This window comes from Leptopilina boulardi, unplaced genomic scaffold (genome assembly GCF_019393585.1).
Source record: "Leptopilina boulardi isolate dan_hultmark-lab unplaced genomic scaffold, ZJU_Lbou_2.1 LbouV2_257, whole genome shotgun sequence".
Classification (NCBI taxonomy): Eukaryota; Metazoa; Arthropoda; class Insecta; order Hymenoptera; family Figitidae; genus Leptopilina; species Leptopilina boulardi.
This window is the reverse complement of record NW_026137815.1, coordinates 65,596-77,419: the sequence shown is the minus strand read 5'-3', so window position 1 is coordinate 77,419 and position 11,824 is coordinate 65,596. Positions and strand designations below refer to the sequence as shown.

Below are 11,824 nucleotides of genomic sequence, written 5' to 3'. Positions count from 1 at the left end.
TGATAAGATAATTTGTTTTTATTGCTAGTAATTTCTGTTCTTGAAACAGTTGAATTTTCTAATTATTATATTTTATATAAATCATTTATAGAAATGATTAATATTTTTAGTTTAATAAATCTCTTTTATAGTCTTCGGAACCAGCAGTAAATTTGTCTTCAAAATTAAAAAAAAAAAAGTAGTTTGAATTTTACATGTTAATATTAATTTTTCTGTTATTCGACAAGTTTTATTGAGCAATTCCAGAAATAAAGGGTGCAACGCAATTTGAATTTTGACAAGGTTATATTTGAGGAAGGAATAATTGTTGCTTGGCCTCATTATCAAGACGCATGCACACTTTGATACAAGAGTGCATTTTGCGATTGCGCATCATCATCGACAACCTCAAGCCACCCTTCTCGCAACGGATGTATTTCAACCCTCGTCGTCGTCGTTCGAACGCCTCCTCATCACTCTCAGTGTCAGCTGAGAGTTCACAAATTATTAAATAAAATTTCATCAATTACAAAGGAATCTTGGAATTTTTCAAAAAATAATAACTGAGTCGCGCTTCGCACAGATTATTGGGCTATGAATGAAGACCCAACCCCTTTATTTCGAGGTATTTATATATATATATATATATATACATGTATGTAATGCGCAGATAAAAATCTTCTTGTTCCGTGAATGTCATTTTTATTATGTTTGTTTGATCACATATACTACGTTTATTATTACATGGAAAAAATATAATACATTCTAAAATATTCTACGAAAGAAGATGTTGAATTAAAAAAATTTTTTTTACTAAAATATTTATCTAAATATAATAATTTTGAATTTTATGAAAGTAAAAAAAGGTTTATTATTGATCAATGTTAATTATTTGAAGAAGTGAAAGGGGTAATGTTTAATGAACCGTTAATTAATCAAAGAAAAGTGCAGGTTCCGTGTAACTACTTCCGGTTACTTGTTTTATTTATGTTCCTCGTATATACCTACATATACCTGTTGTATTAAAAAATTCATTTATCCTCGAAGGAATTTCGATTATATTCTTTACTTCCATTCTTTTACAGTTTCAAGTTTAATAATAGTTGTGTTTTGAAACTTTTTTTTTATACTTCTGTTGCAATTGGAAGTTGTAAGTAACGAGAAAAACTTTCTTCGTAGAACTGAAATACATTATTAAGATAAAGGAAAAATATGAGTAATTTTGTTTGACTAAATTCTTTTTTAAAGTTCGTGATAAAACACAAAATCTTGTAATTTCAAATCCTGAGGAAACTGCTTCAATTTTTTTAAAAATTTTTTCAAAGTAAATAATGAAATTTGTTTTAGATTTTGGCGGTGCTGTTTTTGTCTGTGATACCCTGGCCAGGGCCAAGTGTATTTAAAATATCATGTCCACGAGATCGCGCGTCTGTTGTGAGGAGGATCGTACAGAAGGTAAGTAAAAAAAAAGAAAATAAAAAAATTTAATTTATATTTTTATAGATTTGAAAAAAAATAAATTACTAAGTTTTAATTTTTTTTTTTTTAATGTGTCTGAATAATTTTTACAATTAATCATCAGATTTTTTTTCACAGAGGTGGATCCCCATTTTGAAGAAGTATCAGGTCGAGTTGCCTTTGGAATGTCCTTTTCACGAGAGTCGGGACATATTTTATCCCCAACAGGCGGCAAAACATCAACACAGATCTTCTCAATGGACGTGCGGTTTATGTGGCAAGTCATTTTACACCGAGAATCACCTGGACGCACATTTCGATAACAGGCACAAAAGTAACATTAATACGGTATGTAAGAGAAAAAATTTTAAATTATTATTATTTTTTTTTTTTTTTTTGAATGAAATTCAAGGTTTTATTCCGCTTTTAAAAAAAATTTAAAGGTTTTCTAAATTAAAACTTCATTAAAAAGGACAATAAAATTAAATAAGTATTTTAAAAAAATAATGATTCTGTTATAAAACATATCAAAAGTATGTGAAATTTAAAAAAATCCATATCGCGAAAATAGTTAAGATAAAAAATTTCCTGATATATTTTAAAAAAGTTTACTATTTTTTTCCAAAGTCAACTAATTCTTTAAAAAAAATTAAAACAAATTCACACTTAATTTATTAACATTCAAATTCAATTAAATGTAATTAAATTTTCAATTTGCTAATATAAAAATACAAACATTGTTTAGAGCTAGAGAAACGTTTTTATTTAAATATAAAGTCAAACAAAGTGCTTTATTTATAATAATATTAGATTTTTTAATAAATTCAAAAAATTTTGATTGGAACAATTCTGTAAAAAATGAATTCACTTTTTTAACAATAAAATTCTTCTTTAAAAAATTAAATTATTATTAAAATTTTAATTGTTTTAGAAAATTTGTTGTGAGTTTAATTATTTTCATATTTAATTATATTGTAACTTAAATTATTTGTATCTTTAATGAAAAAATGAATTGCAGTTTATAATGCAATATAATGCGATATTTAATAGAATATTTAGATGATACTAAATACACACACATAAAAATTTTTCGTTGGTTTTCAAGCTACTTTTCAAGTTTACTCCTCAAAAGTAAAGAATTAAAAAATATAAATAAAGTGGCAATTTTAATTTTCAACTTTTTTATATTTATGAAAAAAAGAGAAGAAAAGTGCAAAGAAAATCTAAAAGTTAATTGCAATGATAATATAATGCATTGCCTCTTCTGTAATTTGTGTAAGAAATTAAATGAGAGTTTAAGATTGTTATATTTTTTGAAAATGAAATTTTTTCAGGCAGAAGACGCCGTTTGTCTTGCAGATTACTGTGACATTATGAGGTGCGATGTCTTGGGCAATCATGATTTTGATAGCTCATTAATTGATGGCACAAGTACTTTAAATACAGACATTCAAGTCTGGAGGGAGAACACTGAGAAAAGGGTGTCCACACCATGTGAATCTCGTGAACTTTCCAGAACTAGTCGAGGGGAAAAAGCCCAGGCAACCTCCGATAGTAGCAGTTCTTTCATCAGTTTACAAAGGTGAAAATTTCAAATATAATTGTCAAAACATTTTGTCGCCTCAAAATATTCTTTCAAAAAATAAATATATAAAAATTCAACAAGTTTTTGTGCATATCATAAAATAGTTTTTTTTTGACAAAATTTAATTGAAGAGAATATAACGAAAATTTATTTTTGTCAATTAAATGTTTAGATACTGTCAACGTAATAAAGGATCGTCGGAGGTTCAGTACTCGGCAAATTCCTACCGCCAAGAAGTAGCAGGACCTGATAATAAAAGCAGTGCTTGCGATGGCGAAGGTGGTGACGAAGAAGAAGGAGAAGATGATGAGGATGAAGAAATCGATGACGACGACGACGAGGAGGAGGAAGATAATATGAATTTTGTAGAGGCTGCTCATCCAGTTGCGTCTAAAAAACGACGCAGTAAGGCCTTTAAACTTGGAAAACTCAAAGCTAGCTGTAAGCCAGAAGAACTGCAAAAGTTGAAACTTCAATGCGAGGTTTGTATTTTATTTTAATAAATCTGTTATATAATGTAAAAATTAATTTTAATATTAAATTTAATTAAAATTCACAAACGAAAATGTTGTTTTATAATTTGTATCTTGAAAAAATATTTTTTGAATTTTAGTTCAATTTCAAAATCATCAGAAATAACAATGTTCTCATTTGTAGATTCTTGTTCGAGATTGCATTGCGGGACTTCTCGCTAATCTCTCATTACGTGACTTTCAGGAGGTCGAAAGTAAGTAGAAAATATTATTCCAGCACTTTTTAGACTTTACTCGCAATTGAATTTATTTCATTCAATAAACCATTTTCACAATCATTATTGTTTTAGGGTGGTTTAACAAATAATCTCTTGCATTGATAATAAGTTCAGTTTTTAGATAATAAACGAAATTTTTTATTTCTTTAGTAAAAATTATTTGTATTATTTGGAAATATCAAAACAAAAGAAAATTATATTAAAAAGTTTATCTCTTATTTAAAAAATTCAAATAATTTCAGGCGAATTAAATCGAGCTATTTGCTGGTATTTAAGTTGCGACCGATACTGGGAGGATACGAAAAAACAACATCGTCATACTCCTTGGTATTTACTCATCACATTTTTGGTCTTATTGTCTGCAAGTGTGTTTGGATGTTATTACATCGTATGGATTGTATTCAAGTAAGTTTGATTAGTTAATTAATAATGTTTTTTAATCGCTTAGAAATTAGAAATATAATAATAATAATAGAAATTGTAATTTAAAAGAAGATATTGAATAAAAGGATTTTTTTATCATTTATAGTTCGGCAGAAGATTCAAGAATCGACAGCGAAAGTAGAAATACGAAGTACAATCATAGTACCGATTTTACTACTTCACACTATAATGAATCAAACATACATGGATCTGGAAGAATGGACGACAGAAGAAAAGAAATTTTAGATGAATCATTAGCATTGACTGGAGAGGACATGCCGGACCATTACATATACGTTGCTTATCCACCTGAATTAAAACGTCGATTACTGGAAAGGTAGACGATAAATCATTTAAATTATAGAGATTCAATTTAAGTTTTATATTCAATTCAATTTTTTTGGAAATTGAATTAATTTTGCAAATTTCATTCAAATTTGTAAATTCAATTCAATTTTATAAATTTAATTCACTTTATAATTGCAATATATGAAGTTTTAGTTTACAAAAAATGCGTAAATTAAAAATTTCTAGAAGCCAAATTTTAAATTCTTGACAGAATTGAAATAATATATTTACATTTGCTAAAAATTATTCAACTTAAAAATAAAATGATAATAATAATTTATGTATGTAAATACAACATGGAATAAAAAATGATTTTGTACTTGATTTTTCTTTTTTTTCCAGCTGTTATAACAGGACCACTCGGCTGTGAAGTCGGCAGAATGAAGAAACGCCGACGAGCGGACAATCCATTTCTTTTAAGTATCGTCCGAAATTTCTTCTATTCTTTGTTTTTGTACACACACCATTAAATAAAATTCGATTCTCTCACAAAAAATATCTCAAGTTTGTGTGTGAGTTTCTTTCTTTTTTTTTTAATTTCCACTTGTGATATTATTATAAAGAATGGAGAAAGAAGCGTGTTTCTTTCATAGCTGGTTTCTCTTTTATTAAAACCAGTAAGTCATTTTAATTGAACCATCGGAATCTCGTTGAGTGTCCATTACACTTTGCTGACGAACCAATCGTCTAACACTCGCTGACGAACGTTGTTCCTCGAGCTTCGGTAAATCTGGTAGATCATGTAATTCCATTGTTTCACACGCTGAAAGATCTTCATATGAAGTTGTTGCTGATGCTTGTCTAAAAAAAAAAGAAAACATGTCAGAAATTGGTTCAATTAAAATTGATTATAATAAAAATATTCATTGAATTGATAGAAATTTTAAAAGATAATTTTCATCAATCAGAAATTTGAAATTGTGGCAAATAGGATTTGGAATTTTTCACTTGCCTTTTTTGTGAAAATTTTAAGGTTTTCCTAGACAAATCTATTAAAATCATATTTTTTTATAATATAAATTATTATTTCCATTAAGAAATTCTAAAAAGTGCTTTTTAAAATCTAAAATTATTATTCTAAAAATTGTTTTACATAGACTCCTTAAAAAGAGTAAATAATCGAAATATTATTATGTACATTGTTAAAATTAAAAAAAAAATGATTACTTTGGTGGAACGCAACGAAGACAGTCGGCACATGTCCAATCTTTACCGAACAGTTCTCCTTCCTCTACAGTCTGAGGGAGTCTATGATGCAGAGTTTCCGGTAATCTCAAGCCTGAAACTCCACCAATTACTGACACAGCTCCCAGAATTACTAACGGCAAAACTAAATTGTCTTTTCCCTAAAATAAAAAAACAGTCAAAAAACATTTAAACATAAAAGTTATAACTATTTGCCCCCCCCCCCATTTCCATATACAAATTGTAATTTCCTCAATAAATTTTTAAATCTATTTTTATTGACATGTACATAAATAATTATAAGAAAGAAATTTACCAGATAAGTTATAAAGGGAATAATAATAAGTCCTAGTCCACTGATGTAGGCAGAAAATCCAATCGCCACTCCTCGAAGTTGAGTTGGATAGAGTTCCCCAGCGAATGGATAAATGATGAGAAAAGAAGCTGATATTGCTGATTTTGATAAAAGAAACAGGACTAAGGTCGCCACAACCGCATCTGAAGGTAAAATGATTTTTTTTCTTTTTAATATTTGTGAGGAAATTAAAAAAATTATATGTATTTTTGATTAGAAATAAATGAAATGAATTTTTAAGAAAATTATAAATCTTACCTGATGAAAGAAGTACAGTTGCTATACAAGATATTCCGGCAGTTACCATACACAGACAAAGGGGCCATCTTCGGCCCCAGCGATCCATTGCAACCCAACAGGCAAGATAACTCGGAATTTCGGCAAGAGATGAAAAGAAAAAGCTAAGATGCTCCTCGTTTCCAAGAGCTGGTCCATAGTACGATAGCCCCACGTAAACCATATTATTGGCAAACCTATAAAATGTTTATTTTTCTCTTAAAGTATAGCAAAAAATCAAAAAACACTACTTATAATTTGAAATTTTATAAATTTTGCAACATATTTAAAAGAAAGGTGAAAACTTTATGTCATTTTTATCTCTTTAAGATATGTTTTTTGCTAAAAAAAATTGACAATTATATTTTTTTGTACCTATTATGAAAAATAATTGGAGAAAATAACTATTTTTTGTAGTACTATAGGTGATAAAGACTTCTTAAAAGGAAAATTAATTTTTGATTAGTTAAAATTTAGGTTTCGAAGTGTAGTAGATTACTATAAAAAAGTATGAAAAGTATCCCCAGAATTAAAAAAAAAAAGTTTCAAAATAGTATAATTCTTAAAGTAAATTCGATTTTAAAGTAAAAAATATGTAAGTAAGAATTGTATGAAAACAATAAACACTAAAAAATAGGGTGCAAGTAAGACTTTAAACCTATTTTTTTTTATTTCAAATATTTCAATATGTACTATTAAAATCGACCTTTTGATTATTGTTCTTGTAGTAACATTATTTAGCTATATACAGAATTAATTTTAATTTTTAATTGAATCTTCAGAAAATTAAAATTGTAATTACTTATAAACATTGCATTTTTGAAGAACATTTATTGAAATTTTTGAAAATGATTGGATTTTTGAGTATTTCAATTGAAATTATTAGAGAGCGTTTAATTTTACAATTCTTTAAAAGTAATTGAAATTTCAAAAATTTTAAATTGACATTTTTGAAAATAATTAAATTTTGGAAGAATTTTAGTTGGAATTTTTAAGAATAATTAAATTTTTCAAAAGATTAAATTTTTTTTTTTTTTTTTGATTGATATTATTTTAAATAATTGAATCATCAAAAACTTTTAATTGTAACTTTTGAAAATAATAAATTTTTTAATGAGATGAACTTGAAATTTTTGAAAATAATAATTGAATTTTTTAATTTTAATTCATCAGTTTGAAAATAATTGAATAATCAACAACCTTTAATTGGAAATTTTCAATTTAATTTAACATTCTAAGGATTAAAGTTGAAATTGTTGTTTTCAAATTAATTTCACAATATAAGAATTATAGTTGAGATTTTTTTTAAATAATTGAATTTTTAAGGACATTGTTTAAATTTTTTTTAAATAATTGCCCTGCCTAAAAAAATTATCAAGAGTAAAAAAGTGTGGTACTTCGAAGACTGAAAATTCAAAATTTAATCTATTTACCAGTTTAGAGTTATGAGACACGTCTTCAGTCGCATATTTGGAGTTTTGAAAAGAGACAAAACACCAGGACCATTACGAAGTCTTTCTTCTTCACTTTTTGTTCTCGTCATTGTCATTCTCTGTCGAAGTTTTTGCGTAAACGACTCGGGAAGTTCCTTTCCATTAACTTTAGCTAAAGTTTTCAGAATTTCATTAGCTTCACTAAGGCGCCCTTTTGCAAGAAGCCATCGTGGTGATTCTGGAAGAAACCTATATTCCCGTTACCAAACTTCCTGTTATTTTATCAGGAAATTAATTAGTATGTTCAATTTTTATGTCCCGATGCGTAAAAATAAAAATTAAAAAATAAAACTACTAAATAAAATGAAAATAATTTTATTTAAAAAATAAAGATGAAGCGATCAAGAAATGGAAAAACTGACCACCAATAGAAGAAGTATAGAAGAAATGGTGCACTGGTGACTACGGCTAATGTTCTCCAGTCTCGCACCAAATAAGTTACACCAGATAACATGCATAAACCCATAGTATAGAAAGAGCAGGTCATGACGGTGACGAAAGATCGATAATTGGGTCCAACTAATTCTAACGCTATTTTAAAAATTAATGTAATTATTTATTAATTTAATAAATTGTTAAACACTACTGTCAAGAAATATGCAATCGAATATTATGTATTGTTAAAAATGAAATGAAATATTCTTGTCGATAGTCCTCGAGTTTTTAAGAATGCAAACCTATCAATATTTTAAATAAAGAATCTGTTTTCCTTTATTCACAAGCTTTGAAAGATTTCATTTGAATTTTTAAAGTAAAAATCTGATTAAACTTTTTTTTTAGGTTCCAATAAAAAAGCAAAAAAAAATCGTCAGTTTCCCCAAAAAAATTTTTAAATGTAAAAATAATTTCACAGTTTTCTTTGAATTCGGAAATTCTTTATTATAAAAAATTCCTTGTATAGATTTGCCTTCTTAATAATATAAAAAATAAAATTGTAATTCTTACAAATTATGAACGGAATTTGATAAATGGCTGGAATAGTAAGTCCAACAACAACTCGACAAGCCGCCCAGGTCCAAAAGCTATTAGATATTGATGTTAAAAATCCACCAGCTATCAAAGTAGCCAAGCAAGAGAAAAAGGAGAGTCTTCGTCCTATCCTATTAATAAAAAATAATTGTTAATTTCATCTTTATTCAATAAATTCATATAATTTATCTTAACAATACAATCTTGAGTCAGAAAAACCTTATGTAGGGTCAGTTGGAGTAAATGGGGACGAGAGGTTTTGGAGCTTAATTTACAGTTTTAAAATTAAGTTCAACGTCAATATTTTAACCTCAGATCACCTGCAAGAGGTTCTGAGTATTGCCAAGCATTCATCTTGACAATTGGCAACAAGACAAAAAAGTTATCGCTCAATGCATAAAAACTTGAAAATCAAAGTCAACCTGTTTCAGTATTTTGTCGAGCATTTCAAAGAAAACAGACTTCAAAATCATACCAAATTTTTTTCTTATTCCTTATAACTCCCATAACAGAAATTCCCTTGAATTTTTGATTTTTGTCAATTTGGTTAATAATGACAAACTGTCCCCATTTACCCTGAGTTTTCAAATTTTTGGCGTCTGTTTTTTTCAAATGCGAGACAAAATACAGAAATAAAAAAATAAAAAAAAATTCAATTGGTTTAACTATTATATATCTACTACAAATTTTTTTCAAGTTTTTTCATCCCTTAATACAGTAATATACTTAAGGTAACTTTTTTCTGAAAACTTTCTTAGAAACTATGCTGTCCCCATTTACTCCAAATTTTATGAAATTTTCTAAATTTTGGGGTAAATGGGACTGAGTTTAAAGCTTACCTAAATTTTTTTCTGCTGCATAAAAGTAATTTGTGAAAAATAGCGATTTTGTCCCCATTTACCCCAACTGACCCTACATTATTTTACCAAGAATTATTAAAATATTAAAATGAATAATAATTTTAAATAAAATCTCCATTTTACCTATCGTTTAGTGTACCAAAAAGGTAGACACCAATTGGACCTCCAGTATTGAGAGCAACCAAACCAAGAGTCGGATAAATTGCATAATCACAGACCAAGTCAAACTGTAAAAAAAAGAAAAATTAAAGAAATCAATACAATAATATCTTTGATTTTAATGATGTGAGAATACATACATCAATGACGATTGAAGATAACACTTCTGACATGTCATATTCCCAGCCATGATCACATGGAACTACAGGCCATGAAGAATTAGGAGTTAAAATATCCATCGCAATAACAGCTGGATCTGTCCAATTCACATCGTACCTTGTGCACTGGCTGTATGTTGCATTGTCATCCTGTTTTTATTTACACACAAATTAATCAAAGAATTACAAAAAAAAGCAGAGAAAAAATTATTTTACTAACAAATTTTTAAATCTACAATTATTTAACATGATAAAAGTAGCCTAAAGGGGGATACAAGAAAGGTAAAAGTTTTCCTCGGACATAATAAGCTCAAATCGACATATATTGCTTATCATTTAAAAATGAAATTCTGTAAATTTCATTTTTTAATTATTTAATTATCTTCGAAAGTTATGGAGAAGACAAATAAAAGTCTATTAAAATTTGTGAATTAAATCCACGTTTTTTAAAATAATCATCATTTTCTTTTTAAATGCAACAAATTTTTTTAAAAATTAAAAGAAATTAATTTACACCTTATTTATTAACAATAAAATTATTTTAAGATTTTGCAATTTTTTAATGTTCAATTATTTTAGTAACTTATTTGTATTTTTATTGAACGAATTTGAAAAAAACAATGAAATAGTTAATTTCTTTTTCAAAATTCAAACAATCTTTTCTCAGATTAAAACTTTTGTGATGAATAGATTTCTAATCTAATTTGAAGTTAAATAAGAATTTTGTCTTTGAAATAATCAAAATTCAACCAAGAATTGTAAAAAAGTAATTCTAATTCATTTCATTTAACAAGTTCGAATTCTCAAGAATATTGAAAGTTATACTGAACAGTACTAGCCGTGCACAAAAATGTCCTTAATAACATTTTTGTTAAATATCAATATTTTTCAAAAGAAAAAAAGATAATTTTTTATTTACAACCAATTTTGAACCTTAAATTCTTCAAATTTAAATTTCAAAAAAAGATGGAAATGCCATTCTTGAAAAATGACAGATTTTTAAAAATGCAAAGTTTCTGAAAAATATGAATGCAAATTCATGGTGAAGTAAAAATAACAAAATAAAAGTTGTGAAAACTGTTCTTTAATTTTAAGGTTCTTAACATTTTGAAAGATCATTAAAAATAAAAAAATTTTCAGAAGAATAAAACTTGCGAGATGTGATTTTGCCATTATTTCATTTAGATATATTATAAAAAAATTTAATTTCAATGTTTTATACAAATTTGAATTAATGCTAAAGTAATCAACGCTTTTTTATGTTCCAAGGCTTATTTTAAAGGTAATTTTCTACAAAATGAGAATTACTATTGTAAATTGATTCTTTCAGAAGTAATTCAAATTTTTATAAAACGCATGTAAAAAGACAGTTTTTTATATACTAATATCTAAATGAAATATCGCTTCTCACATGTCTTATTCCTCTCAAAATTTGATCTTTTAAGAAATAAACAGAAAAAATTTTTAGTATCTATATATATTTTATGTTTAAAGATGTTTATAATTCTGTAAAAAATGGTTGGCCCCACAATTTTGATCGATGTATTTGTTACAACGATGAAAAATTAATTAATTCTACAAAAATAAATTTTATAAAATTAAATACATAATTATATTCTGACATAAATTTTCACTGCAATTACTGGGAGAAAGAAGAGAATAAAAAAACAAATGAACGCTAACTACTTATTTTAAAAACTATACAAAACTAAAATTTTTGTTCAAATTAGTCTAATTAACAAATAATAAAATTTTTATTTGAATAGCATTAGAAATGGAATTCTTACAAGGATTTTTAGCATTTTGACAATAATAGTCTTTAATC

At 26.6% G+C, this 11,824-nt stretch overlaps 2 protein-coding genes across 2 annotated transcripts in view; one reads left to right on the top strand and one right to left on the bottom strand.

The window, feature by feature from the left end:
* The first annotated feature begins 366 nt into the window (after nucleotides 1-366).
* On the top strand, nucleotides 367-5,042 carry LOC127280908 (uncharacterized). The gene is made up of 9 exons (XM_051304251.1): nucleotides 367-604; nucleotides 1,327-1,434; nucleotides 1,576-1,785; nucleotides 2,772-3,019; nucleotides 3,195-3,504; nucleotides 3,680-3,749; nucleotides 4,016-4,178; nucleotides 4,303-4,533; nucleotides 4,887-5,042. Exons 1-9 carry the CDS (start codon nucleotides 578-580, stop codon nucleotides 4,912-4,914), a joined length of 1,395 nt encoding a protein of 464 aa, XP_051160208.1. The 5' UTR covers nucleotides 367-577; the 3' UTR covers nucleotides 4,915-5,042.
* Nucleotides 4,901-11,824, bottom strand: part of LOC127280906 (carcinine transporter) — a 9,039-nt gene continuing 2,115 nt past the window's right edge. The window contains exons 3-11 of the mRNA XM_051304249.1: nucleotides 9,982-10,149; nucleotides 9,806-9,909; nucleotides 8,799-8,953; nucleotides 8,216-8,384; nucleotides 7,794-8,042; nucleotides 6,343-6,557; nucleotides 6,046-6,227; nucleotides 5,712-5,890; nucleotides 4,901-5,345 (exon numbers count right to left, since the gene is read on the bottom strand). Of these exons, the coding sequence (XP_051160206.1) occupies nucleotides 5,153-5,345; nucleotides 5,712-5,890; nucleotides 6,046-6,227; nucleotides 6,343-6,557; nucleotides 7,794-8,042; nucleotides 8,216-8,384; nucleotides 8,799-8,953; nucleotides 9,806-9,909; nucleotides 9,982-10,149 (1,614 nt within the window). The 3' untranslated portion in view covers nucleotides 4,901-5,152. The remainder of the gene's footprint in view (nucleotides 5,346-5,711; nucleotides 5,891-6,045; nucleotides 6,228-6,342; nucleotides 6,558-7,793; nucleotides 8,043-8,215; nucleotides 8,385-8,798; nucleotides 8,954-9,805; nucleotides 9,910-9,981; nucleotides 10,150-11,824) is intronic.

What these genes read in the sequence shown, in the direction of transcription:
- LOC127280908 (XM_051304251.1), top strand. Translation starts at nt 578, where the DNA reads ATGAAGACCCAACCCCTTTATTTCGAG. An exon ending in CCCAACCCCTTTATTTCGAG is followed by an intron (nt 605 to 1,326) that starts GTATTTATATAT and finishes AATTTGTTTTAG; the next exon opens with ATTTTGGCGGTGCTGTTTTT. An exon ending in ATCGTATGGATTGTATTCAA is followed by an intron (nt 4,179 to 4,302) that starts GTAAGTTTGATT and finishes TATCATTTATAG; the next exon opens with TTCGGCAGAAGATTCAAGAA.